This window comes from Natator depressus, chromosome 11 (assembly GCF_965152275.1).
Source record: "Natator depressus isolate rNatDep1 chromosome 11, rNatDep2.hap1, whole genome shotgun sequence".
Classification (NCBI taxonomy): Eukaryota; Metazoa; Chordata; order Testudines; family Cheloniidae; genus Natator; species Natator depressus.
This window is the reverse complement of record NC_134244.1, coordinates 56898159-56925623: the sequence shown is the minus strand read 5'-3', so window position 1 is coordinate 56925623 and position 27465 is coordinate 56898159. Positions and strand designations below refer to the sequence as shown.

Genomic DNA, 27465 nt, shown 5'->3' with positions numbered 1-27465 from the left:
GAATGGACAAACGAGAGTCCTCCTCTTCCACTCTCCCAATGTCTGTTGTGATTTCACAGGATTCCATCTTTGGCCAACTCCTCTTATTGTCTCATATTATCTCTGGATCATCTCATCCACTCTCAAGAGCTCAGCTACCATCTCTACTTGACCATTTGTGACTTGTCAATATAGAAATGGTAACTGAAGCCTTATGAGTGGATGAGATCACAGAGAGATCGGGCTTTTGCCACTGAGGGGGGAAGGACTCACTTTCACCAATCTCCTGACCCAAACATTCGTTTCAGATATCTATCTTTGGTACTTATATGGCCCCCAGTTTCTGTAATGCCTCACAATATTTTAATGTATTTATCCTCACAAGACCCCGTGAGGTAGGGAAGTGCTATTATCCCCATTTTACAGATGCAGAACGGAGACATAGAAAGACTAAGAGCTTGTCTACACTGCCCCGCACTTCAGACTATGAGTGTGTGAATAGTAGTGTCTGAAAAGGAATCCATTAATGCGAACTTGGAACTTTTTAGTTCACACCTACAGCGTCCACATGGGGAAGTTACGGTGCAGCACTGTGGTACACACTGCTATTCACACCCCCACAGTCTGAACTGCGGGGCAGCGTAGAGATGCTCTACTTGATTTCTCCCAGGACTCACCTGAAGACTGTGGCAGAGCAGGGAATTGAACCCAAGTCTCAAGGTAGTGCTGGACCATGCCTCCTCTCGTTCAGGTTCAGATAAATCCCTGCAACCCAGTTTGACGTGCAATTGGAAATAATTTATAAATCCCATTAAAACAAAACATTGTCTTAACATAACTTTATATTACCAAGATATAGTCAATCCATGACTTTGACCATCCAATTTACACACTGTAATTCACTGTTTCCTGTTTGTCTATCCTTGCCTGAGGTGTGCACAATTTAATGAACTGTGCTTTCTTTTCTGTTTGGGAAGTGCTAAGTATGCTGTGTGCGCCACCAGAAATAAATAATAATGTCTTACCAGACATAGTTTGCTGGTAACAGTGTTTGATTAAGATTTCTTCTTTTCAAAAGACAGGGGGCTTTTATAGTTCTAGGAAACATGGGCAGTTCCATCAATTTATCATGCTGATTTCACTCCCCTCTATACTTCCCCTCCCACCCCCATTCAGAGGTATACGAGCCTCCTGTAGTTCTAACATGGTGTCCTTCAGTGATCTCCAGACTGATTCTATAGATTCATATAGACACAAGCCCAAAACTAAACCTAGGAAGCAAACACCCTCAAGCTTTGGACAAGTCCATCATTAGAGCCAAACTTTGGGTCTTGGATTCATCTCTATATTTTACATGTGTTTATTTATTTTGTCTTTCAGCCTGGTCAAATCCATTTTTCTTGTTGTTTTATCTGCCCCTTTACTCCTATATTGTGATATTAAGTCCTACCATGTAGTAGTCATTACGAGAGCTTGTGAAATTTTTCTAACAAATAGTTTAGTTGATGAAAATGTTGTTTTGGTTGGCTCAAAACTATTTGCAACCTGGATACAAATAGTTTCAGCCATTCACAATATGGCCAGGAGGAGGAGGAGGAGGTAGTACTATTGCTACCCTCTTATAACCTTTAGCCCAATGGCTAGGTCACTCACATGACATATAGAAGACCCAGGTTCAATTCCCTGCTCTGAAACACCCAAAGTAGATTTGATTTGACTTGAATCACATTTTTCTCCATTTTTTGGAACTGCAAACAAACCAGAAAAAATCAGTTATTTGTCCAGCTCTCAATGTTACACATTTAGTTCCCACACTCACTTCCTGGATTTAAACTTCTCATTCTGATTTAGCATCCTTTAGCATGCTCCTACCAGTACAATGGTAGCCCCTTCCAGCTAATTGAAGTTACAAGTCAATAACTCCCCTTTAAATTCAATCTTTACTGCTTACCTTCAGCACAGTGATATTCCATGCAAAACTTTCAATGGCTTTGCTTAGTTTTCTTCCTTTCAAACCTTCCTTTGCCCCAAGGTTATGAAGTTCTTCATGGAATTCCATGCCTAAAACATGGATTGGTACATGATTTAGTATATCATTCAGTTATACTGCAATGTAATTTTTACTCAAACCATTCACTGACGATCCCCAGACCTCCCCACACCGGTTACTTCCTGAATTTTCATTTTATTTCCTCCCATCCCTGCCTCTCAAGAACCTGATGCTCATCTTTCAACTGCAGAGGACTGGGTGCAAAAAAGTATTTTTTAAAATCCCAGTTAACAAAAGTTTTACCACCAATCTAAAACAATATAGTCCGGTTTATTGTTTAATCCTCTATTTCTAATATTCACCTTCCACCTTTAGGGCTCCATGTTTGTTCCTTTATTTTGCTGTGTGCTGTCACAATCATTGGTAGACAGTGTGAAGCAAGGTTATGAACCCACATTTCTCCAATGACTCTGCCTTTATTCTGCATTGCTGGCAAGATCACTGGTCTCTGTGTCTCCCTTCCCCCATTGTCTCTGTCTTCAACAGACAGGTTCATGTCTTGGAAGGAAACTCAACAGACACGAAAGATATCTGTTTAGCACAGTGCACCAGGATTTAGATTCACAGCTTCTCGTTAATCTTAATAGGAGTCATAGAGAAACAACCTAGCACTTCACACTGATAAATTATTTCATAAACTCTATACTGTCTGTCACGGGATACGACTCTTGCGGCCTGTGGAACAGCAACTTTGAACCACAGCCTTCGGAATCCTGTTACATTTCACTGCCAGTTTCTGAGGTAGATATTTGTCAGAGCCATTGCTGTCCATAAAAGTTCAGAACGTCTAAGCGCACACTTCACCCTTCAGATGTATATTTAGTTATGGAAATTAGAGATGGAAAACCTCTTAATGGGGCCATTTAGGCCAGTGGCTCTCAAGGATTTTCATACTGTGTGACATTTCCAGAGTGCAAGCAAGGGTTAAGGGACAAAATGAAAACAAACCCACCTTAATACAGTGAGTGTGGCTGCTTGGTTACAGCCCTTCAATTTATACCAGTGTTGTTAATTTCCTCTCCTAGGAAATTTGACTTTATTAGTACCAAATCACCCCATAATGCCTGCAGCCTCCACTGCTCTAATAAATCAAGCTCAGTCTGCAGTTGTTTGGTTAGTCTTCCTGTCTGTTTCCTACATCTCCAATTCTGGTGTAATTCCCTAATTTAAACTCTGCTGAATTGACAACAAAGAAGCATCCAACAAGGAATGACAAAAAACTTTGCAGAGTGTGCAAAGAGGGGCTAATTAATTAATTATTTCTGCAGATTAAAAAAGCCTCTTGAAAGCCCGAGAAAGTCCTGGAATGGGCTTAAGCTAACAGGAAGCAACATTGCCAAAAGACTGACAAATGCTTCCCCCTATGACTAAAGAGGCTTTGCAGAGCACCAAGAAGGGTTATAGATGACAGTTTGGGAAACTGGTCCTGTCTGGGCAAGGAGACTGGCAGTCAGGGGCAGACACTGGGAAAAGGAGGGGGTACAAGTTGGAGAGGAGAGGACAGAAAGGGTCACGTTTGGGAGGAATGGGCAGAAAAGTCTGTATCCACTAGAGAATATTCTTCTCCAGAGCCTGGAGTGGAAACCATGATTTCTGAGACTCATCATTCCTCTGCTTTCAGCACAAAATTGTGAAACCCACTGGCAAAGTGTCTCATCCCCCACTAGGGATTGTCCACATAGAGCATTACAACCTATTACTGGTATCAGTTACTCTGTTAGCTATCTGAGGTCTGTGCAGTGGATCTAAAAGTTCCATCTGATGACCAATGTAGGTGCTAACATGATGCCAAATGATGCAATTTCTTTTACTTAGTTTGCTTTTTAGGAAATTACACATACAAAACAAAAAATCCTCTATTAAAAGATCATCATTAAGGTGGCAAAGTCAAGCACGCAGAAGTTACGAAGTGCCTATGCAACCTTAATTTGGCCCTCTTGTATGCATTATGATAGTCTTTAATTATTTGATCATTCACTATTTTTCCACAGGACCCTCCCTCATTCAGGGCATAAGATGGACCTGCTCTGGGGGTGTATTTGGGATTTTGTAGGAGGAGATTTGCCTCTATCACTTAATGTTTCATTTCTTACAGACGTTGGGAAAGTGTGTAGTAAAGAAGCAGGCAATTGCAGGAAGACAAAAGGATGGTCTCATCGTGAAGGCAGTTGAAGGATGCCCCGAGAATTGGATTCTATCCCTATTGAGCCACAGAGTTCCTGTGTGATGCTGGACAAGTCACTGAAACCAAACTTTTCACAGGTGCCTACTAACTGTATTTCACATTTTCTGGGTGTCTCACTTGAGACCCTGGGGTCTGATTTTCAGAAATGCTGAGCACTCATAGCTGTAACTGAAGTCAACGGGAGCTGTGCTCTGAATATATATAGTGCTACATAATGCTAAGGACTCTGAAAAACCAGGTGCCAGGCCTCTAAAATTGAACACCAAATGAGTGGATACTTTTGGCCTTAAACTGCCTATGCCTCAGTTCCCCAGCTGTAAAACAGACATAAGATCCCCTCACCTCACAAGGATATTTAGAAAATTAATCAACGTTTGTGAAGCATTCAGATGCTATAGTAATGAGCACCACAGAAACAACCACAAGAAAATTAATAATTCTGTCTTCAGAGCAGGCTTTGAACAATGTGCAGTAAATAAAACCTGGGGCCACACACTGAATGAGGAGAAAACAAAATATTGGACAGCTGCTCATTCAGTGAGCACCACCCAGTCTGTGTACTCAATGAGGCAGGGGTCCTGTGGAAAAAATGGTAGTGGTCATGTAATTAAAGACTGGATCATAATGCATACATGCCGGGGGGGGTTGGGGGGGAGGGGAAGAATTAGAGTTGCACAGGCTGCCCTGGAGCAGTGAAAAGGGAACGTGGGCAGAGTGGAGTATCAGATCCATGAAATGTAGTAGGAAATAAAGGCCTGACTATATTACAGTTAAACTCCCATGGCTGGCACATCTCAGCTGATTCAGGCTCCCAGGGCTCAGGCTAAGGGGCTATTTAATTGCAGTGTATATGTTTTGGCTTGGGCTGGAGCCCAAGCTCTAGGACTCGAGTCTAAGTATATACACTTTAATTAAACATCCCTTTAGCCCAATACCGAATCAGCTGACATGGGCCAGCCGTGGATTTTTAATTGCAGTGTGGACATACCCTAAGGGTCCTAGGGACATACCCTAAGGACATACCCTCCTGTTTTACACACAGAGTTCACAATTATAAACTCCTCTCTAACTTCCACACTCTTTCTTTGATGTGCACAAGTAGCTCCTGTTAACTACATTCAGAGTAAAACACAGGCACAGAGTGGGAGATGGATCCTAAGAAGTAGAGTAGTCAACGCAGAATCCACTCATAAATCACAACTGATCATTCCAGCAAAAATATTAGCTGTGAGCAGCTACGGTACATTACTCCAGAACAAACCTGCTAAGTTCCACTTAATTTCCCACTAATTTTAAGGCTATTTTTGAAGTCTCTGGGCCCCATTCTGTTTCTGGTTATTTCAATAGAGTTACTCCAGATCTAAACTACTGTAAGTGAGAGAGCATCATTTCACACCTGTGACTTTCCTGTTGAGGATTTTACTGTGTGTATATTTTTATGATACCGGAAATGGTTAATAATTATTTTCGGCAGTCTCCTTCATTCAAGGTTGTCCCAGCTTGACAGCCCAGCTCAAGTGATGATTTTGACTAAAATATATATTTAAATAAACAAATCCCATGCCCATCTGATGGAAGCCACAATTAAGAAGGTTCACAGGGGGAACAATTTTCTTTATGCTCTATGGAAATAATGGAATGTATATGGATTTAAAGATGTTAATGAAAATTAACATTTGTTAGGGACACATTTGAAAAATAAAACAGTCCCACTGGTGGTTCTAAATGGCTGAAATAGGCTACAACCTTAGCACAGCAGCCAATTCTGAGTCTCAGTTCTGGTGACCAACCACAAGAGTGCTGAAAAGTGATATGATTGTCACTCTACTGGCGAGGCCTGGAAAGAGTAGTTTGGATTTCAAGCATGGGGCAAAGGCAAAAACCAATTTCCACCCTGCTCTTATATTAGGTGAACAAATAAGTAGAATGTTATTGTTAAACCATTCTATGAAATTTTTCTCTACTAAAGATGGAGGAATTAAAGGAATTTATTACAAGGCATTAATTATATTGTTTATTTAAGGAGTGTAATAGACATACGTGGCTCTGGCCTCAGTAGTTTACCAATCCAAAGGCTCCTTCCTGCAAATACTTATCACAGACAGTAGTGTTTACTGCAGTATGTAGTGTTATTGAAGACCACTTATCAGACTCCAGCTGAAAGCAAAGACTACATTCAGTTGTGAGTGTTTGCAGAAGTGGTCCCTAAGGCCTTGTCCATATTAGAAAAGTTGGAATGGTGTAACTAAATTGTAAAATAAGCATTTAATTGAAGGCCAGAGATGCTTCTCCCCTTTGTACTCCGCTCTAAGAAAAACTATGGCATTCCGTTTCCACCACCTTCATAATGTGTATAGAGTTACAACAAGGTATAGAGTTACAACAATGCATACAGAGAATACAACAAAATTACCTGCTTTCTGACACTGAACAATCTTGTCATGAATGGTGTCTGCTGTTTCAATAAGAAACCTGCTCTCCTGAATCATCTGTCAGAAAACAAATGGAAACCAGGTTGCTATTACCAGGCTTAAATATCTAGCTCTCAGACAAGTATTAAGAAGGTACCATTTAAAAAGAGCTCTGCTGTGTAAGTAAGACTAAAAAGATTATTATCAGTCAATCATATCAGATCTCCCAATTCTGTGTCAAGGTAAATGACAGTTGCTCAGGAAATGTTTTGTTGCAGAAGTCAGAGAACAGCTGTTTTACATCAGACAGACATAATTTTAATCAACATAAAGGAAAGAGAAGTGGTGTCAATAGAGAACAGAGCTAGCAGACAAACACTAACTTAAATCTACGATTGTATTTGAAAATGAAGCCTTTCTGTGCTTACTAGGTTTTTGGTTTTTTTATTTGAATGAAATCAAAGAATTAGAATTATGGCCCTTCAGAGTAAATACCTAGCAAAAACATGTATTGACCCATTAAGGGCCCTGCATCAGGAAGGTATTTAAGCCCATGTATAACTTTAAGCACTTGAGTAGTCCAAATAACGTCATTGTTTGTTTTTCTCTTTGGAGGAATTCAGAGAACAAACTCTGCAGCTCAACTATAGTACTCAAGAGTTAAAAAGATTTAACAAACCAGCCAACCAACAAAAAGTAGTTGACTTCAGTGGGAATACTCATAGCTTTAAAGTTATACATGTTCAAGTACCTTCCTGGATTTAGGCTGTTGTAAGAGGAAAATACATAAACCAACATCCATCAGCCATGTAGTAAATGTTCTGAGCCACTCTTCTTGCCATCTTCAGTGAAACTGCACTTCTTCTTTCATGCTTGCAAACCTTCCAAAAAGTTTCAAAAGCCCAGTCAAGCAACCAAGTTGTTTCAATGTTAACTTTTGCAAAAATTGTGAGATATGGCATGTGTATCTGTTACAGGAAGGAAGAACATGTACAAAGATAAAACACATAGGCTTGCATATAATCTTATTCTTACTGGTATAAATCAAGAGTAACACCACTGAAGCCAATTGAGTTAAAACAGCATAAAACTGATATAAATGAGATAAGAATCAAGCAGATAGTTTTATAGTTTTACATCCTGCTGTTACATAAGTTATGATATGCAAACTTGGCCCAAATGCTGCAACTGTTTTTTTTTAAAAAAATTCCTGTGTTCAGTTGTGTGAAATATGAAAGAATTTATGTCCTGATCCTGCACCATTGACCTCAATGAGGATCTTGCGTCTGACGTCAGTGGGCATAGAACCAGGACTTTACAGAGAGGCTCAACAATCAAATATTCCCCTGTTCCTCTCACTCTAGACTATCCCATGCAGCACAAAATCTCACTTTCACTACACACTTGAAGCATTTGAGCATTTCATGCATTTTAGAGCTGCACAGAGCACTAAGTATACAAGGCAGCATATGTGGGCAATTTACATGTATGATTTAAGGAAATTTTTTTTTGTCAAATAAAGCCTGCAATCTACATGAAACCGAACATTCTCTAGACCTGAGAAAATACGACTTTTTTATTAGAAGTTATTTACTGTTTTCAAATATGGAAAACAGTTGTCCTTATGCACCTTTAGAATTAATAGTATGCTGAATAAGACTAAAGATATCATTAAACTTAATATCCCTAAAGCAGGTGACAAAAAGGCTTGGGAGAGAACAGAGTTAAGTTTCTTTTAGAAATAAAAACAACAAATACTAATTTATACTACAGTCTTGCCTAAAGGCTCAAATCGAGAGGGCAACCAGTTGTGCTCGGCAATGTACAAATACAGAGTATGACAGTCCTTGCCCTGAGGAGCTTATAATCTAATTTAAGAGAAGACACAGCAAGTGGGTGTAACAAACAGTAGGAAACACTGGAGAAAGGAGAACAAAGGAAAAATGAGAATATACATTAACATAGGCCAGATACATGTACAACTAGATTTCACCAGGAGGGGAGTTTGGGCCAAATTCATTTTTGGTTTAATTGACAGTGGGATGATTTTGGCCCCAATGATGGTAAAATACAGTGTAACTCATTTCAATAACAGAGTAATGTTTACAAAGTATTTAAAGATATTGGTAATTTATTGAGTGTTAATGTTCCAATTACAGATCGGTCTGCATTAAAATCCTGATGGCCCCAAACTTCCCAGCTAGCTCCTATCTATAACATGCTGCGCCAAAATCCTGGATGTGTAAGTCTCAATTTTTATATTATAATTATATCATATATTAATTATAATTATATTATATTATATATGTTGAATTAGACATCTCTATGTCTAAATAAACATATAAAAACTATACTTAATACAAATATCTTGCTGCTTTGACATACTCAGGACACCAAGGAAACAAAATCCATTGCCCCCTGTATTCATACAGAAAACAGGTGGCTTGATACAGCTTCACGTGATAAAATTATTTTTTGTCAAAATATGCCTCCTGGACTGAAACTTGTTTCTATAGTATCCAATGCCTTTCCTTCTTTATTACTTGCTTGTTCATGCGTCATGCTGATTTTTTCTCTTTTCATCTGAGAGAAAATGACAATTTCTAACAACCCTCTGGCTTTTCTACACCATTGCACACAGTAATTTTGCATTAAAGGAGCCTTTCTGCTGCCAGCTATGAATCCCAGAGTGTGGTCACAACAGTGGAGAGAGCAAAAGTCTTTCAAAAAATTGCACCTTACCACTGGCCCAAGATACAAAGAAGATTTGCATGTATTGTCATGGATGGCAAAGAAACCTGGCAGAATTTCATCAATAATACTCACTTATACAGGCCTCATTCAATAAGGTGCTGAGTGCCTCCACTGAGGTGCTGAGTGCCCTCGTCTCCAACTGGTTTCAACAAATGGGGTGGAGGATGCTCAGCATCCCACAGGATTGCCAACACACTGCTTTACAAATGATTGGCCTGTCCTCCAACTCCTGCCTGGCATTAATTTACTAATCCTCAGAACACCCCTATGAGGCAGGATTTAGATTGAGTACTGATATGCCCAATTTAGAATGGAAAAACAGCAGGAGAGAGGCTAAGTGACCTGCCCAAGGCACGTGTCAGGGATAGGTTTGGAAGTCCAGAATTCTTGGCTTATGGTTGTGTGTTCTGATCTCTTAACCACACCTATGAGGCCTTCACATAGCTCAGCATCCGCTGCATGTATAAATCCTATCATCAGTAAAACCTCAGAAAATTGCATTGATATGAATGTCCTGCAAGCCTTCAATTTCTATATAAAATTATGTAAACTATGAAAATTGATCACCTTCTGCCACTGACTGCATCTCTTCCTAGGAGTTTATGGTAGGGTTATCCTCAGACTATCCAACAGAGATATTGAATAACAATTACAACGGTTTTCATGGGAAAAGCTACAATGAAAGGTCAAGTTTCCTTTACTCAAATACTCAAAATGTAGAGCAGTCCCCAGCTCTCTTGATGCTGACAGTTGAATCTTGCTGCTGTCAACACCCCCAGGATAAAGCAATGAAAACAGGATTGCATAGTAGAATTGAGCCTGTTAATGTTTGCAATCCTGTCTGTAATTTTCATGTAAAATTAAGCAGCCTTTGTCCCAGTGGAACAAACATGAGAAGGCAATTTAGATTTGAGAGCTTCCCCAATACACTTGATAGGAGGCAAAGGAGTAACTTATCTACCACTGCACCGAGGTGAAGAAGAAATAATCTTTAGTCTATAAAGTGACATTCCTTTTCAACGTTGGGTGGTTTTCAGAAAATATAAAGTATAATCCATCAGGGTATTTACATGAATTGACCAATTTAAAATGAATTTTTCAAATGTCATTCATCAATCATGATGTTCACAGTTTTTTATTTTTTAAATAAAAATATTCTTATTGTGACATACCAGGGTATATTCCAGACTAATGAGCAAGGATGTCACCTCTGCCCTGCACCCTGGGTTGCCTTCATATTTGTTTGGATGCCTCCTACCAGGGCCCCTCACAAACAGCCTTCCAGCATGCAAGCCATCCCCTGAGCATCCGTGTTTAACTGCAGCCTGCCAGCCACACTTTAGCTTTCACCAGCCTTGGTTATACTGCAGGGTGACTCCAGCACACCACTAGTCTCAGATTTGCCCCCAGAAATGTATGTTCTGTACTGCCCAGCCTGGACATTACAGATCTCTTGAGTCCATTATTCCTGTAAGGAATTCTTGTAATGTAAGGGAATAATATGTATGTAACTTGTCACCCCAAAAGGAGTTACCCAGACACTTCAACTTGAACACATTGGATCAGATAAAACACTAAAACAAGTTTATTTACTACAAACAGATTTTAAGTGAGTACAAGTAATGAGGCATAAAAGTAAAAAATGATTACAAGAAAAATAAAGATAAGATGTTTAGTAAAACCTAACTTATCAAACTATATCAAATTCAAGCACAGTTTCTCACCACATGCTTTCAGCAGTTTTACTGACCAAACCCTATAGGTCATGACCCTCCCCGCAAAGTCCAATGCTTGCTTCCTTTGTCGCTTCAAGTACAGTGAATGTGATGGGCAGGGAGAGAAAGAAGGGGATGTCTTGGAGTGTCTGACCCTTTTTTCACAGTCCTGTCTTCCCTTTGAGAAGTGTTTCCAGCTGGGAGCAAGGAGACAGGCAATCTGTGTGGAAGGGAACTCGTGCTGTTTCTTCGCTAAGATGTAGATTTTTTTGCCCCTGACTCCTTTCCTTCCAAAGAATGGCCACTTATCAGGTAACAGTCCATCAGCCTTGTTTACACCTGGTTGATACATTAGCTTACCTTTGTCTCTGAGGAACTGGTTTGGCCACTCCCCAGACTTATCTGGAGAATATACTTTCAGTCATGATCTGAGCTTATGTTTATAAGTTTATATATTATGCTGTTATGTGCATTTTGCCACATTATTGATCAACAGATTATGAGTTATTTAAATGATACCTCACAAAGCATACTTTGTACAAAGATTATTACAATAATGGGTAGGGTGTGAACACAGGGGTACATTCAGTCACACTTGTCTTAACAGGGACTGCCACAGCCACGATGGCGTTGCCCTTCCCACCTCCATTTGGTGCTTTTCAATTGCAGTTCAATCGGACCAGAGGATCTGGGACTATTGCTCCAATGAAAGTAGCCCCCAAGATTAAAGTTTCTATAGGAACCAATTCTGGGAGAAAGATACAAGTCTTTTGGTAAAATACTTTTAATGGGACAGCCTCCCCATATGGAAAAATAGTACAGGAAGCACTTTTAAACTGAAGAAATTAATGATAGGCTGTTTAGATTGATGGAACACGCAAGTGGTTAAGCCCCAAATGTAAGTTTTGTATTTAGTAAGGGGGTGGAAGATATAAAAGCTAGTATGCACATGTTAAATGTTTCAACAAAATAGATTTTTTAATTTAAACATTGCTCAGCAATGATGGAAACAGGAAGGCCAAAATTCTGTTCATCTCATTCACCTGAACTGTCACATTGAAACTAGCCAGGCTTCTTAGACTCATCGAGTTTAAGGCCAGATCATCTAGTCTGACCTCCTGCAGGCCACAGAACCTCACCCTCCCGCTCCGCTAAAAGACCCCTAATCGCAGGCTGAGGTACTGAACTCCTCAAATCATGACTCAAAGACTTCAAGTTACCATGAATTCACCATTTACTCCAGTTTAAACCTGCAAGTGACCCATGCTTCAGAGGAAAGCAAAAAAACCCCAGTGTCTTTGCCAATCTCATCCAGGGGAAAATTATTTCCCAGCCCCAAATACAGCAGTCAGTTAGACCCTGAGCATTTCTGCAAGACCCAACAGCCACATGCCTTGGAAAGCATTCTCTGGAGCAGGGGTGGGCAAACTTTTTGGCCTGAGGGCCACATCGGGTTTCCGAAATTGTATGGAGGGCCAGTTAGGGGAGGCTGTGCCTCCCCAAACAGCCAGGCGTGCCCCGGCCCCTGCACCCTATCCGCCCCCCCACCTCTAGCCTCCCCCGGGACCCCTGCCCCATCCAACCACCCCTTCTCCCTGACTGCCCCCGGAATCCCTGCCCCTGCCGCCCCATCCAACCCCTGCCTTCTTGATGACTGCCCCCTGGGACCCCTGCCCCCATTCAACCCCCCTGTTCCCTGCCCTCTGACCGTCCCTACCCCGAACTCCCCTGCCCTCTATCCAACCGCCCCTGCTCCCTGCCCCCTTACCGCGCTGCCTGGAGCACCGGTGCCTGGCGGCGCTATAGCCGTGCTGCCCAGAGCACCAGGACAGGTGGCCATGCCGCACGGCTGGAGCCAGACACACCACTGCGCAGCACAGAGCATTGGGTTAGGCCGCAGCTCTGCAGCTGTGCTGCCACCCAGAGCATTGCACCGGCAGTGCAGTGAGCTGAGGCTGCAGGGGAGGAGGAAGAGCAGGGGAGGGGCCGGGGCCAGCCTCCCGGGCCAGGAGCTCTGGGGCCGGGCAGGAGGGTCCCGCGGTCGCTGTAGTTTGCCCACCTCTGCTCTGGAGTAACTCAGAGTCCTCCTCTAGTGTCCTGTCACCGGCCACTGGGGATATTTGCTACTAGCAGTCGCAATTCGGCTACATGGCATTGTAGGCAGTCTTATCATACCATCTCCTCCATAAACTTATCAAGGATCAAGGATGTTCTAGAACTTCCTTTGATGGTTAGAAACCTTCGTCTAATTTCAAGCCTAAACTTGTTGATGGCCAGTTTATATCCATCTGTTCTTGTGTCCACATGGGCGCTTAACTTAAACAACTTCTCTCCCTCCCTGGTAGTTGTACCTCTGATGTGTTTATAGTATGATAAGTAAGATTTGGTTCAAACATAACAGCACTATGGTATGTAGTAAATGAGAAGCAGAAAGTGAAACTTACAGTGAATGGAAAATGAAACTGACCTGTCTCATTTCACTGTCTAAATTGAATGAAGTGCAAGGACTTTAAAATCTAATCCACTTCTAGCCATTCATGTCAGTTAACTTTCCTTCACTTTTAATAAACTAAGGTGCTAGTAAGATATTTATCTTAACAATAACACCTGAATTCTTTGCCCATATAAATATTAAGTCTTGTATGTATTAAGAGAAAATTAATTGGAGAATCAATAAAAACAAAGGATTTCTTTTTATAAACTACACTGGTACAAATTATTTCCTTGTTCTTTACATGTTTTTCTGTAACTTGAAAAAGGGAGAGGAAATTATTGTGGCAGCCTCACCAAAAAAAGTGAAAAATTAAAGTGCTACTCTCTCTGGGAAGATAAATGATACAGAGGGATAGTTCAAAAAAATCAAATAATAAATATTCCAGACATTAAGAATAGAAATCAACAACACTAAAAAGGGAGAACTTTTTTTTCTCTCTCTCTCAGTGGAGTCAGGAGAGAATTTTGAGAGAAAAGCCCTGTAAACTCTGTATTCTTGAATGCATCTTTGTCAATGTGGGGGAAGAATCTTGCCCTCCCTCTTCAAAAATATAATCTATTGGTCGAACAACTGAAGTGCAAATTGAATTAATGAAAATGTTAAAAAGATTCTCTCTTTTAACATCAAGCATTTCTTGCAGGTATTTAGGACAAGAAACAGCCAAGCAAGTAATCGTCTGCCAACAAGACTTGTAAGAAGTGGAAAAATCTAGATGCTGACAGGGTTAGAAAAGGGATAGTGGCTATGTACAAAACCATGATATCTATGCCAATATACAGCAAATTCAGTTTTCTATATGTTGAACATACGCACAACACACTGTGGTACTAAGAATGCCTATCAAGAATGCTGACATCATATGGGAGAGTTTGACATATAATAGGTTACAGTAGGACAGCAAAGGGTCTGAATACAAATATCCTGAATTTCAGTTTGATACTGCTCTTTGTTTCTTTACAAATATTTATGGAAAAAATATTATCCCTGAACTGTAAGATTTTTGGGCTTAAAAATGAATACAATCAGCCTACAAATCAGCAGAAATACTTGCTTTTTTGTTGTACTTTGAGCATATCTATGTTACAAAATAGTGAAAGAAAGGCAACCTAATGGTATTTCATATTCAGAACTCTGATATCATTCAGGCCCTATTTTGCAGGGAACTAATGGATGCGACTGGGGGGGAGAGCAAGATAAACCAAAATAAGACTGGAGGAAGGAAAGAGAAAGATACACAGATGGAGAAAGATGTACACACAGATGGACAGGGGAAAAAAGAGAGAAAATACAATAAGAAATCTAAAAATTGCTCTTACCACACTACACCCATCTCTAGATAAAAATATGCAACCAAACTCTAAAACCAAATATCAATACAAGTTTCCATACATAGTTAATTTTCACAAGTTGGACCAAATTCTGCTTTAAGTTATGCTTGACATCAATGTATTACAATATTCGCTTGGCAGTGAATACTAGTGAAGTTAGCCACCCCTCTCATTTTTACTTGTTCAGAGCTGTCTGAAAAATGATTCTTTGGTGCTGAAATTGCCTCAGTTGAAAGACAAATTTTGTTGGGAAAGTTTGGAAAATCTGTTCAGCCATTTTTGAATGATGCACGTGAAAAAGATGTACCTCTCCCATTGGAATAAAAGACTATATATATCACACTTGTGTCCACACACATCATTCAAATAGGGCTGAAATTAGAAGTGTGGCACACTTTGACAGAAGTATTTGTATCTGCACAGGAGCTGGGGTGTCTGTGTGCAAAGAAGAGTATTCGTTTATTTATTATTTGCTAAATATAACTTGTGTTTAAAAAGCTTTAGTCTTCCAATCAGGGAGGAAAAACAATACCGTGCGACTTAGGTGAATGGTTACCACAAACAGCTAACAGTTTAAATGAACTATTCACAAGCAACCAGAGGCTCAAATTTGTTTGCATAAGCTATTTTGCATATGAATATTGAATGCAGACACAGGAATCGGACTCTTTTTTAGAACAATTCACAACTAAAAAAGTGCTAAATTACTTGTACAATTATTTGCAATAAACAATTCAACCATCTCTACTTTCCAGCTTAGCTTCTGTCACTTTCACATGCTAAATATTTCCTTTTTAAATGTGATCAATGAACTTTTAAATGAATTTGACAGGTTCTAAAATGAGCTGCATGCTGCCCACCTCAAAGAAGATTGCTGTGATGACCTTTGAAGAAAGTGAGCAAGCACAAGTGAAGGTGAAAATGAAGAAATCCAGGAAGATTCCTATTACATGAAAAAATCTGAATTGTAGCTTTACAAATGAAACATTATATTATACAACTGTAGGTGGGTGAGAATTAGTGATAACAGTTAGGGGGAATCAATTGATCATATATGGTAATAACCAAATCTACGAGTAAACTTGGAAAATAAACAGCCATAAACCATGTTCCTGCATTTTCATATATTCTTCAAAATAGATAAATTAATTTTTCTGACAACACTTCCTCTAAGTTTCTTGCTTTTAGTTGATTCCATCCCTTTTTCTACTTTGTGGATCTCTTATACACCCCGGATTTCTTCAGAGGATTCTTTTTCTTCATAAAATGTAGAATTGAAGGTAAGTTCCACCAAACTACTGCAGAGAGGCCTTTTTTTTTTAATGAAACAAATATGAAATTCTTCTGAGAGACTCTCTCAAACAAAACGTTAAGGTAGCACAATTTGAAACATCCCACGTGCTTTGTTTCTGGAACTGTAACTACAGTACTTTTCAAGGTTCGATAATAATTTAAAAAACACCTAATTGTCCAGGAAAAAAGCAAACAAACCACAGAAAATGATCTTTGTCTAGCATGTCTGTTGACAAAAGCACAATCCAATATAACAGACAGCTAACTGTTTTCAAGATCAGTGCTACCGGTCTCAGAGCATCTGCATCTTCATTCATGTGGAATAGCCAAGCTGTCTATGCCCCATTAAACACATTGACAGAGTTTACCATTTGCATGGAAAAAAAGGTATGTTCACGACAGGCTTCCCCACAGAAAAAATACAACACTTGTAGCATTTTTTTTAAATCAGAGATTAATTTTCATAACATCCCATAACAGTTCTGTTAAAGCAATTAAAAAATACATCTCAAACATAAGAGATGTGCTACATTAAGGTATTTAATAGACAACTCAGTGTTCATATGAATCAACATTTTTGTGTGTAGGGCAAACAAAGCTCCAGCTGCGTAAACCCAAGAGTAGCCCTTTGAGGTTAATGGACTACTTAGGTGAGTAAAGGAATAGCGCAAGTGTCTGCAGAACCAGTCCTTAAGATTTGAAATCTTCTCCATCTCTTTTATTATTTGTGTATGTTTTACTAAAAACATACACAAAATATTTTACATGGTGTTCTGCCAAAGTCTCCCTTTGTTTTCAGTTTTATGAATACAAGCCCTTTCAGTTGAGAACTGTTGGACAACAACAAAGATTGTCCCTTTCTGCTCTATTAATCTCCTTATCTCTTAATTTATCCCCACATGTTCCTTGCATAACTTAAATTCAGAGTTCACTAAAGCTTCATAGTTTGGGTTCACTTTTACCAGCATAAACATACACTGGATCCCATTTTTCACCTGTCACATGGACTGACATTTCCTCTAGTAGAAAGAAATTTCTCAAGGTTAACAGCCACTTCTCTATGAAAAAGAATCACCGCCATTGCAAATGACAATAAGGAGGGGTGGCATTTTTCACTATCTCGTCAATAAACACTTTAATAACTTATTTCAGCAATTGAAGGTGTAATCCCCACACACAGACACTATATTATACTTTCAAATATTAATGTTGAGATACATCGTTTACTCTTTCATCAAGAAAAGACAACAGATTTCAATATTCTGCATACTGACACGATCTAAAAAAGAAAATATGTATTGAGAAAAACTTTGAAAAATAGGGACTTATTCTTTTTAGAAAGGAATTATATTTGAACATGTTAAATCATCATCCTAAAACAGATGAAGCTGGGGGAAAATACTTTAGAGAAATATGTGGACTCATGAACCAAGATCCTTTTTTATTTATTTCATTCTGTCTCTTTCGTATGCTCTTAGTCAGTTTTCCATCATGAAGAATTTCTAGGTAAATTTCCCAGTGATTTATTCTAGTATTATTTGAAACATACCTTAAAACAAAAAAAGCATGAGAGCAAAAATACTGTCTGTTAGGATCTTGTACAATTTTAGCTATTTACTGCATAATCTAAGCTTTCACTAAAAATAATGAGTTGTATTAGCCCTTTCCACTGCTAAAATAATGCTCCCTGTACGTCAATATCTTGCTACCCTGTAGCTGAAACTTTGCAGAATTTTATCTCCAGCCATATAATTCACTACAATCAAACTGCAGGTAAGTGAATACAGACAAATCTATCGCATGATTAAGGGCCAAATCTTGCTTATCTTATGCATATGAATAGCCCCACTAACCTCAATGGGACCTCTCACAAGAGTAACAGAAGCATGAATTGGCCCACCATATTTCAAAATTATAACACAGTAATAAAAATACAGTTATAAAAGTTCATACCAGATCATATGCAGCCATAAGCTTTTTCTGCACATCAGGCATGGTCCCCAGAGGCTCCAGGTAAGGGAATGTATCTTTCATATAGACAGTGGCAGAGGGAATATTGTCACTGTTTATGAGCCGTGAGGACAAAGTCAAGATGCACTGCTTCAGACTGGCAATTGGAGGGAGTCCACAAAGCTCTTTAACGGACACAATTGCATTCTGTGGGGAAAAAATGGATTTCCATTTACTGTAGCTCACCATCCCATTCTGGTTTATAAAAGTAAGTCAACTAATGCCTCTTACGCACACACACACAAGGTTTCATGAGCATTTGGAAAATTCTAAGAATAAGTTTGCCCCTGTGATCATACTGTTTTGAGTTCATTCAGAATACAGTGTCAGTGAGGATAAGAAACTCATAAGAATTAAAAGATAATCTGCAAAGAGTAAAATAAAAAAAAGGGTTGTGACCTTTGTTGCTTCTTTATGATTTTTATAGAAGGCCTGAAAAATATTTATCTCCTTTTTTTAAAATTTAGGAATATCAGAAATATAAACTCATCTTCCCTGATTTTGCTCAAGGGTTCAAAGGGTTGGAGTACTCAACCCTTACCTGATTGAGGGGAGCGGGATTTACTTTTTTACAAATAAAACTTTTATCCCAAAACTTTGTCAGCAGTTTGCATTAGGGCTTGTCCATATAGAGACTTCCTGCGTGGCAAGCCACTGTAAGTATCTACAGTGCACCAGCTTGCTGCACATTAACGTCCCATGTGGACACTGCTACAGCACACTGAAATTTCTACTAAGCTGCACTCTGGAAATTTCACTGCACTGTAGCAGTGTCCATACAGCAAGCTATTGTGTGGCAAACTGGTGCATTGTAGATTCACACCCTGGCTTGCTTATCAGTAACTCGCAGTGTAGGCAAGCCCTAACAGTTGTGAAAAAAAAAAAAGGGCCAGATTCTAAAGTCCAGCTCTTCTACGCCCAACGCAGTTTTATGCTTTCTGTTCCTGGTCCAGCATCAGTCTGTCCTGAGGCACCATGGAGCAACTTGAGGGCTGGTGTTAGTGCCACTGGCTCTCCACCACCGCAGCTGGATGGTTCAGCAGCTAGAGATCACTAGGCTCTAGATGTGCATGTCTAGAGATACCCAGCTTCATTCCCTTTAACTCAGATCTATACCACCTGCAAATTCCCCCACGCTGGTGGAATGCGCAGACAGCCAATCTGCCAGCCCCACAAGTGCTTTGCTCTGGCAGGCCAAGTACAGTGCAGCCAGGATTTGGCTCAAAGAATTTTAAATAGTCTGACTAAAAAGCTCTTCCCCTCAAGTGCGCAGATTTCAATCTCTTATGTCATAATGACACCAGTTCTCTAATTGTCCATTGTCCTCCAGCAAACATAAATTGGAAAAATCTGATGTTTCTCACGAGAAAAGCAAGCAAGAGAAAAATCATTGGCTTTAAGGGCTGCATTGTGGATCGAAAAAAATAAAAAAGGGCACAAACATTTTTTCTCTTTCATCGGTCACCTGTAAGAAAACCAGGTGACCCAGGTCAAACCTAATTAAAACTCCAGAATGTATGCAGAAGTCAGCAGACATGTGGTTGACTTGTCCTCGTGATTTATCTTCTTCCAACCATTGTTGCCAAAATCCACAAAAATCCGAGTAAGAGAACATTGTAGCAACCAATAGAACACAACTGTTACCATACTGCATTTTAGACCCCTGTGAGGATAAAAAAATTTGGATCCACATCCGATCTGCATCCACAATAGTGAACTTGTGACCCGCACTCCACCTTTTATATGTATTCGCATCTGCACTTGCACCCAATGTCACTGTTAGAGCCCAGTGAGGATACAAAAATTTGGATCCGTATCTGGTCCGCAAAGATAGTAAACAATACAGCTGCATCCGCAGATGCAGACATCCACAGATATAAAGTGGATATCTGTGGATTTGCAGGAGTCTATATCTTTGTAGGTCAGGCATCAGAAAATGTTCCAGTAATTAACAGAGGCTCTTCTGTTAACCAAATATATTTGAATGGTGTACTAGAAAATAAAATCTGTTGTCTGGTTGTCATACAAAACATCTTTGAGAACAAGATCTAGAACCAAAATTTAATTTTTGAACACACACTAATAATATTTTAGGTCAGGTTTATAAATTATTTTCTGGTTATACTACTTAGTGTATACAGCTGTAATCTAATATTTATTGTTACAGAATAAAGGAATGTAAGGGAACAGAAGATGGAGTCAGAGGTTCAAGTTAGTTCTTTTCAAGTCCTGCAAGGAAGAAAAGCCTGGGAAGAGTTTCCCATTCTTAAAGATATGCTTAAGATAGTCCTTTGAGAGTGATTTATAACTTATGTCATTTTGTAAACCTTTCCAGCTGCCAAAACTAAATTTCCTTTAGACTCTGTCCAGAACTGCAGGGTCAGTGAAGTAATACAAAATGTGTTCTTGTCCAGGGATAAATACACTGTTTCCTTTGCTTTACCAAGGAAATAGCTATTGTACATTCTCCTATATAAATAAATTTTTTTATTGGTTAACCCTATTAAGTTTTTTTTCTCTTTGGCACCATCTACACCACAGATCTGATTTTCTCCTAACTGAACCAGTGAGACTGCAATGAAATTAAGCACGAATTGTTCAAACCTGCCATGCTGACTCACGTTCTGAACCATTGCAGTTTACTCCAGTCCATTAAACTTTTTCAATTGCAAACTGGGTGCTTATCCCACAGTTCCTAACACATCTATAAGAACTGGATTCTGGGACTATGGTACTGTAGCAGGAGGTCTATCCATTTCAGCCCAAACCGTGTTAATGCTGTCCATATTGCACTGAACCAGTTCAGACATAACCAGCATTTAGCTAAAAGCAAAATGTAATCCAAATGGTATTTGGTTGACATGTTAAATGTATAGAGCACGTGTGGTATAGGGAGGAATGTGTTTTAGGTAGGCTCACATAGTTCTTAGCAGAATACACATCTGTAATGTAGACAAGACCTTAATGACTCATACATTGGGGTGTTTCTAGGCACACGCAGGTACGCGCACGCACACGCACACACACACACACACACACACACTTTTCTCTCATTAGCAAGATAAAGGTAAGCTGACATTCCTCAAAAAGGAGACAGGATGGGATGTCTCTCTAGTCCTATGGTCTGGAGATACAAGCTAGTCCTCAACTCAAATCTCCCAAATAGCTAAAATCAGCAGAGTGGGTTTTGATTTTTTTTCTTTTAAATATTTTTTAAAAATTAAACAGATGCTTAGCCTGACATCTATATGTTAATTAACCTCAGTAAATATCAAGCTTTTGCAAATCAGCACTTTCTGTATTTAAACTGCAAGGGCTAGATATTCCTTTTAGTTCTACAGGTATAATTTTGAAGCAAGTCCATTGACTTCAATGGAGTTACACTGCTGTGACTGAGATCAGAATCTCTACCCAAGTGTTCAGTACAAAGCAATAATGAAGTAAAAAGTTTCATACCTGCATGTTTTCCCTCATGTCAGTGGCCTCTCGTAATGGATGCACTGCTAGTTTAAAGATATCATCTATAATCTTAAGGCTTGTGTTCCTCAGCATGGTATACTCGCTTCCTTTCTTTCCTATTCTCACCGACAGACTGCGCTTTTGTGCTTTTCCTCCTCCACTTCGATTAGTTATTGCAATGTGAACAAAAAGTGTAACATGCTCCATGATATCTCCCACAAAGGAGCGCAAGGGTACATGTCGATATCCAGGCTGTAAACATTCAAGTGGTATGGTATACTGGCCTATGAACTCATCACCAATATAATCATCATCCAAAACAACAAAACGGATCATGGCAAGCTCTGGTAGATTTATTTGGAACTCAAAACTTTCGTCAAAAATAGGATTGTCACTGTTTTGCTGAACAGTTTTAGTTCTTAGTTCTGCACAGTCTGCAGGAATTCCATGAATTTCTATGCAAACATATGGGTCTATGACATCCCCTTTTGCACAAGCTCCCTTGGGCTTTGGAAAGTTCTGACCACTGATAATTTTGACATGTAGAACTTGAGGAGAGACCCCTGGAACGATGCCCTTTGTATTTGCACTAAAGTAAGATACTTCATCACGCATAACAGAAGGTCTAAGGACATAGCCACATCCCCCATTCTGTAAAAACCAGCCAGTATGTAGATCCATCATTGGTCCTGGAGTCTGATAGTTCATTGCCACTATCTGACAACCACAATTCCAAAAATCTTGGGGATTTAAGTTACTAGAGTCTATCCTCATAGTACTTGGGTATATCCTAGACAAAAACTTCTTGTTGTAATTGACAAAGTCCTCTGGATACTCATTTGCAATTCTACTGGCCTCTGCCTCACTGAAAGAGCAGATTTCCCAATAATTCTGACTTTTCATAGATACCACAAAATCTTTGTACTGGACAGACTTGCATATTGATACCAAATCAGACAACTCTCTGCATAGCCAGATCAGCCTTGGTTCATTCACATAATCTTCAGACATTCTTTGAGATATTTCAGCCTCTTCATCTTCATCAGTGATTTCTCCTTCTAATAAATCCTGGTCAGAGGGAAGCTTCTTCCCTTTCACAATGATCTTCATTTTCAATTTCTCAGGTGATGGAAGGTAGGCTTCTGATGGTAAAGGTGCTTCTGTGTAGAGTTTGTTTCCAAAAATCTTTTTCATATGTTGAACCATTACTTTTTGTTGTTGTATTGAGCAATGGTTACCCAAGCAGAGGATGAGAGGATACTCTGAAGTAATGAAGGCTAATTTGTTTATTACCTCAATAACATTTCGAAAGGCAAGCGGTGATGTCATGCTATTACGGTTACAAATGATGGGCTCATTATCTGGACCATCACAAACATCAAGTTCAATACTCCTACAATTCATTTTTAAAGCCCTGACATAACCATTGATATCAGCTGGTCCTCTAAACTGGTCTTCTATGAGATAGGTATTGTGAGATGCATTGATATAGTAATGTGATAAAGGCTGGGTCATATCCTGGACAACTTTTCTGTGTTCAGGGTCAAAAATATCACATTCTGGGGACACTAAATACTGAGTAAATCCATCTATTGCAAGAAATCCCTTCAACTGTCCTTCTTGAGAAAGTTCATACCTGCGGATAATGTCTAGACACATTTCTTCAGTTATATGAGCAACTCCTTGCTCAGCTTCTAAAAAAAGCATGAGGTCATTAGCATCTAAATATTCTTTGTTTTTAGATATCTGCACTAGTAAGAAATAAACTTCAGGTCTTGTGCAAAGTTCGCTGAATGCTTCACAAAATTCCTCTTTAGTTACTCGAGTTGTTAGTTTTTCTTTGCTTTTCTGGATTTCCTTAAATTTTAACCTAATCTTTGACTCCTTTAGGGTAGGATTAAGCTGTTTGATTAACTCTACAGATGTATCTTCTAACATTATGCCATTACCATCAACATCTGCAGCTTCAAATACAGTTTTTAGCCACACAAACCGTGGGGTATTCTGGCTGTTTTCCATCAAATCCAGAGGTTGTTTGCTACGAGAAACCAGGTACCGTAAACCTGACACCCAAATGTTGGCCACATCAGCTGAATTGGCAACCAGGTCAAGAGACTCATAGTTCTCCCCATGAATTACAGAGAATGCACAGTCTTCACTAATCTGGTCTGCAAGTCCATTGTTCCTGAATGTTTCAGTGTTCTTCCCTAGTCTTATATCTTTTACAGCAGAAATATCAAGCTTAGCCTTGTCAAGGTCTTTCTTGGAAGGTTCCCAGCGAAGAGCTTGCAAGTCAGGGTCTAAAGTAAAAAAACGATTATAAATGCGGGAATTTGGACGGACTTTCTTCAGTTCACACCCAGCCTGCATAAAACTGATACAGTCACTAGCACTGCTTATTTTCTTCTCTGATGGCATGCTGCTGAAGGACACCGTTTTCTTCCTGCCACATTTTTGGTTGGAAGGATCCTGTAAAATAATTTAAAAAGAATTAAGTACATTTTCTTTGTCCCTTTGGCAAGTGTATATATAATATACAAAGCACAGCTACCTTATATTTGTTTGATCATCAAAACATAAAGCACTATCCCTTCCCATAATTCAATTCTCTACTCAGCTATAGAATATAATTACACAGTGTCTTGCTTGGCTGCAACAACATAGCTGTCACAATCACTCCTGAGAAGCATATTGGGAGGAGAGGGGTTGTGGACAACCAAGGTACCTGGAGAAGTTGGGATTGAGGAGGCTTCACTGAGCAGTGAGAAGCTTCCCAGTTATGGAATTAACCTGTAGGGTTGCTACGGGGATGAAGGGAGTGGGGGGAGATCCTAGAAGAGACTGTGGCGGCAGGGGAAGAGTTGAGGTAGAAGGGAAAGCCTGGGCAGGTGGGAGATGGCCCTGCCCTCACTCTGACCCGCTTTCCATTCCCCCGCTTCAGTGTTGCCCCTCTCTCGCCATATCTGGTGTTTCCACAAAGCCCCAGCCACTGGCGTCAGGGGAAGACGGGAGACTCGCAGCGGTCACTGACAGGAAGGTACGTTTCCAACCCTGCAGGCTGCAGAGAACAGCCTGGGAGCACGAGCCGAGCCCTCCCTGGCGGCTCAGCGACCAGAAGGGAAAGAACAACAGGCCTCACGGGCCGCGGACAGGGTAACAGCTCACCCCCCAAAGCCGGCCGGGGAGCCCGCTGGGCTGGCAATGCTGCGTTCCCTTCTGGCCCCCAGCATGGGCTCCCGCTGGCTCCTGTGCCCCGTCGCGCCCAACCCCGGCTCCACCCTAGGCACCAGGAGGGCACCAACCTTCCCTCCCGGCTCCATGCTGCCCAGTAATGGGCAGGAGGAGGAGAGACCAGCCAGGCAGGAGGCAGAGAAACTGCCTAGTTACCTGCTCAGCAGGTGCCACAGCAGCCCCCGTGGTCAGGAGGAGCAACTGCAGCCCCAAAACCTACTGCCGGCCCAAAGCCAAAGCCTCAGGAGAATTAGTACAGAAAAATATAACCTCCCTATAATCCCTGAAGGTCACAGGGCCTGATTTTCAAATAAGGCCTCCATGTTTGCGTGTGCTATTTTGTGCCCACAACTTGCCGGTAGAGAGCATGAATGAAACGCAGGCATAAAGCTGCTGGTGCAATTCTTCAATGTTGCAAAACTCTGCCTTCGGAAACAATGACCTAGTTTGAAACCCAGGCCCATATTTCTTGCACTGTAGATCTGACCAGAAAACCAAATACTCAGTAACATAGTATCTTAAGGATCCCACCATGGGTCTAAATAACTTGACATGTTAAATTAAATCCCAGCATATACTGCTCTGTAAACAGTACAAAAACTAAGTACAAACATCTGCATTCTTGGGATAGCTATTTTGAGAAGGTAGGTCATTGTTAATGTTTTCTGTTTTTGAAGCATTTCTCTGTGCTTTATTGTCCATCTTATATACCGCACTCTCCACGTTGGCCCATTCAGTAACATCTGAAGTGTTATCAAAGAAATACAACAACCATATTCAAAGCCAACTGGCTCTATTGGGAACAATTACAAAACCTCTGAACTTCAGTATTAAAGGTCTTTAGCTAATCTGTCAAGGCAATGAATTAAAACTTTTAATGACAGGCAAAATTACTCTAGCCATTTATTGTAGCATTTAGTATGCTAAAATGATTAAAATAGGGAGAAAGAAAGTCAATGAACCCAGCACATTAGTTCAGCCTTTTTTTTTTTTTATTTCACCAGCACATTTTTATGTTCCTGAATCATCATACTGCAATTTAATATATCGCTGGTACGAAAATCTTTAACCAACAGATGCTAATGAGTATAAATGAATACAGCCAATTATACAGTAGTTAGTATAAAAGCCTTTTCTTTCCCACTTTTAGATTTTTAAAGAAAAAGTTATTTAAATTTAAAACAACTGTATGTTTGTGGCTTTTAGAAAAATCCATATGAAATTCCATATCTCGCGTTTAGCAGAACAGTGCAGATTCCAAAACCAGGAACCTGAACCTACTTCCAATTATTTCAATGGAAGCAGGAAAAACCTCATACAGCATTGCCAACTTCTGCAGTTTTATGGTGAGTCTTGTGATATTTGGTGTCTTTCACCCAGTGATATTAATAGGCAGCAGGCTTAAAACAAGCAAAAGGAAGTACTTCACACAACATACAGTCAACCTGTGACACTTGTTGGCAGGGGATGCTGTGAAGGTCAAACTATAACTGGATTCAGAAAAGAATTAGATAAGTTCATGGAGGATAAACCCATCAATGGCTATTCGCCAAGATGATTAGCGATGCAAGTCCACACTCTGGGTGTCCCTAAGCCTCTAACTGCCAGATGCTGGGACTGCGGATGGATCACTTAATGATTGCCCTGTTCTGTTTATTCCCTGTGAAGCATCTGGCACTGGCCACTGTCAGAAGACAGGACACGAGGTGAAATGCACCATTGGTCTGAGCTAGTATGGCCGTTCTTAGGTTATGTTCTTAAAGCCCCAGTGTCTGTAATCAAAATATTGCATGAGGATCTCAGCTTTCAATTAAAATAAAAAGTAAGTTTCTAGTCCTCATGATTGTGGGGAAATGGTTGAAAACATTAAACAAATGCACTATAAAAGCTCAGAAACCAGAAGGCGTCTGAAAAGTACCCCAATGTGTGTTTTTTTTTTAAAAAAAAAAATCTCATGATTTTTACGCTAGTCTCATATTTTTGGGGGTGACACAGAATTTTTGAATGTTTGGGGGTTGGCAATACCACTCATATTAATTTTGAAAGAATTGACATTTAAAGTCTTCTTAAATAAATACAGTAACAGACATTTTTGGACTTTGAATCTACAGCAGTCTATACTATGCTGGAGGTACTCTGGGCCAGATCCTCAGCTGGGGTAAATCTGTCCCACTGATTTCAGTGGAGTGACACTAATTACACTAGCTAAAGACCTATCATTTTGTCTTTGTCAGAGAGGGCAGCAAGATTTGTTACACAACATGCTCACCAACTGGCTTCTGTGGAAAACAAACAAGTTATTTATTTTTAGTTGTAAAATGGCTGTCGTTTTTTATGACAATGATACCTTGAATTAAACCTAATTTATTTTAGGTGACAAAAATAAGGGGCCTTCCTGGGACCACTGAGTGCTGCCATTAATGCTTGCTCTTAATCTTTAGGGTTTATTGCAGAGAGTTTTTAGTTAGTGTCATATAGGCAATTTAAAAATTGTAGAAAAATAGTTGTTTCTTCTCCATGAAGGACTTTTTCATATCTGTTTATCAAGTCAATCAA

At 39.9% G+C, this 27465-nt stretch overlaps 1 protein-coding gene and 1 long non-coding RNA gene across 2 annotated transcripts in view; one reads left to right on the top strand and one right to left on the bottom strand.

The window, feature by feature from the left end:
- The window catches only part of LOC141996103 (uncharacterized), a 43822-nt gene extending 27874 nt beyond the window's left edge, over nt 1-15948 (top strand). The window contains exons 2-4 of the long non-coding RNA XR_012641480.1: nt 4125-4291; nt 8785-8867; nt 15749-15948. This is a non-coding gene — a long non-coding RNA (uncharacterized LOC141996103). The remainder of the gene's footprint in view (nt 1-4124; nt 4292-8784; nt 8868-15748) is intronic.
- The window catches only part of PLCL1 (phospholipase C like 1 (inactive)), a 303840-nt gene that overhangs the window by 32134 nt on the left and 244241 nt on the right, over nt 1-27465 (bottom strand). The window contains exons 2-5 of the mRNA XM_074967854.1: nt 21676-24147; nt 18163-18366; nt 6628-6703; nt 1931-2040 (exon numbers count right to left, since the gene is read on the bottom strand). Of these exons, the coding sequence (XP_074823955.1) occupies nt 1931-2040; nt 6628-6703; nt 18163-18366; nt 21676-24147 (2862 nt within the window). The remainder of the gene's footprint in view (nt 1-1930; nt 2041-6627; nt 6704-18162; nt 18367-21675; nt 24148-27465) is intronic.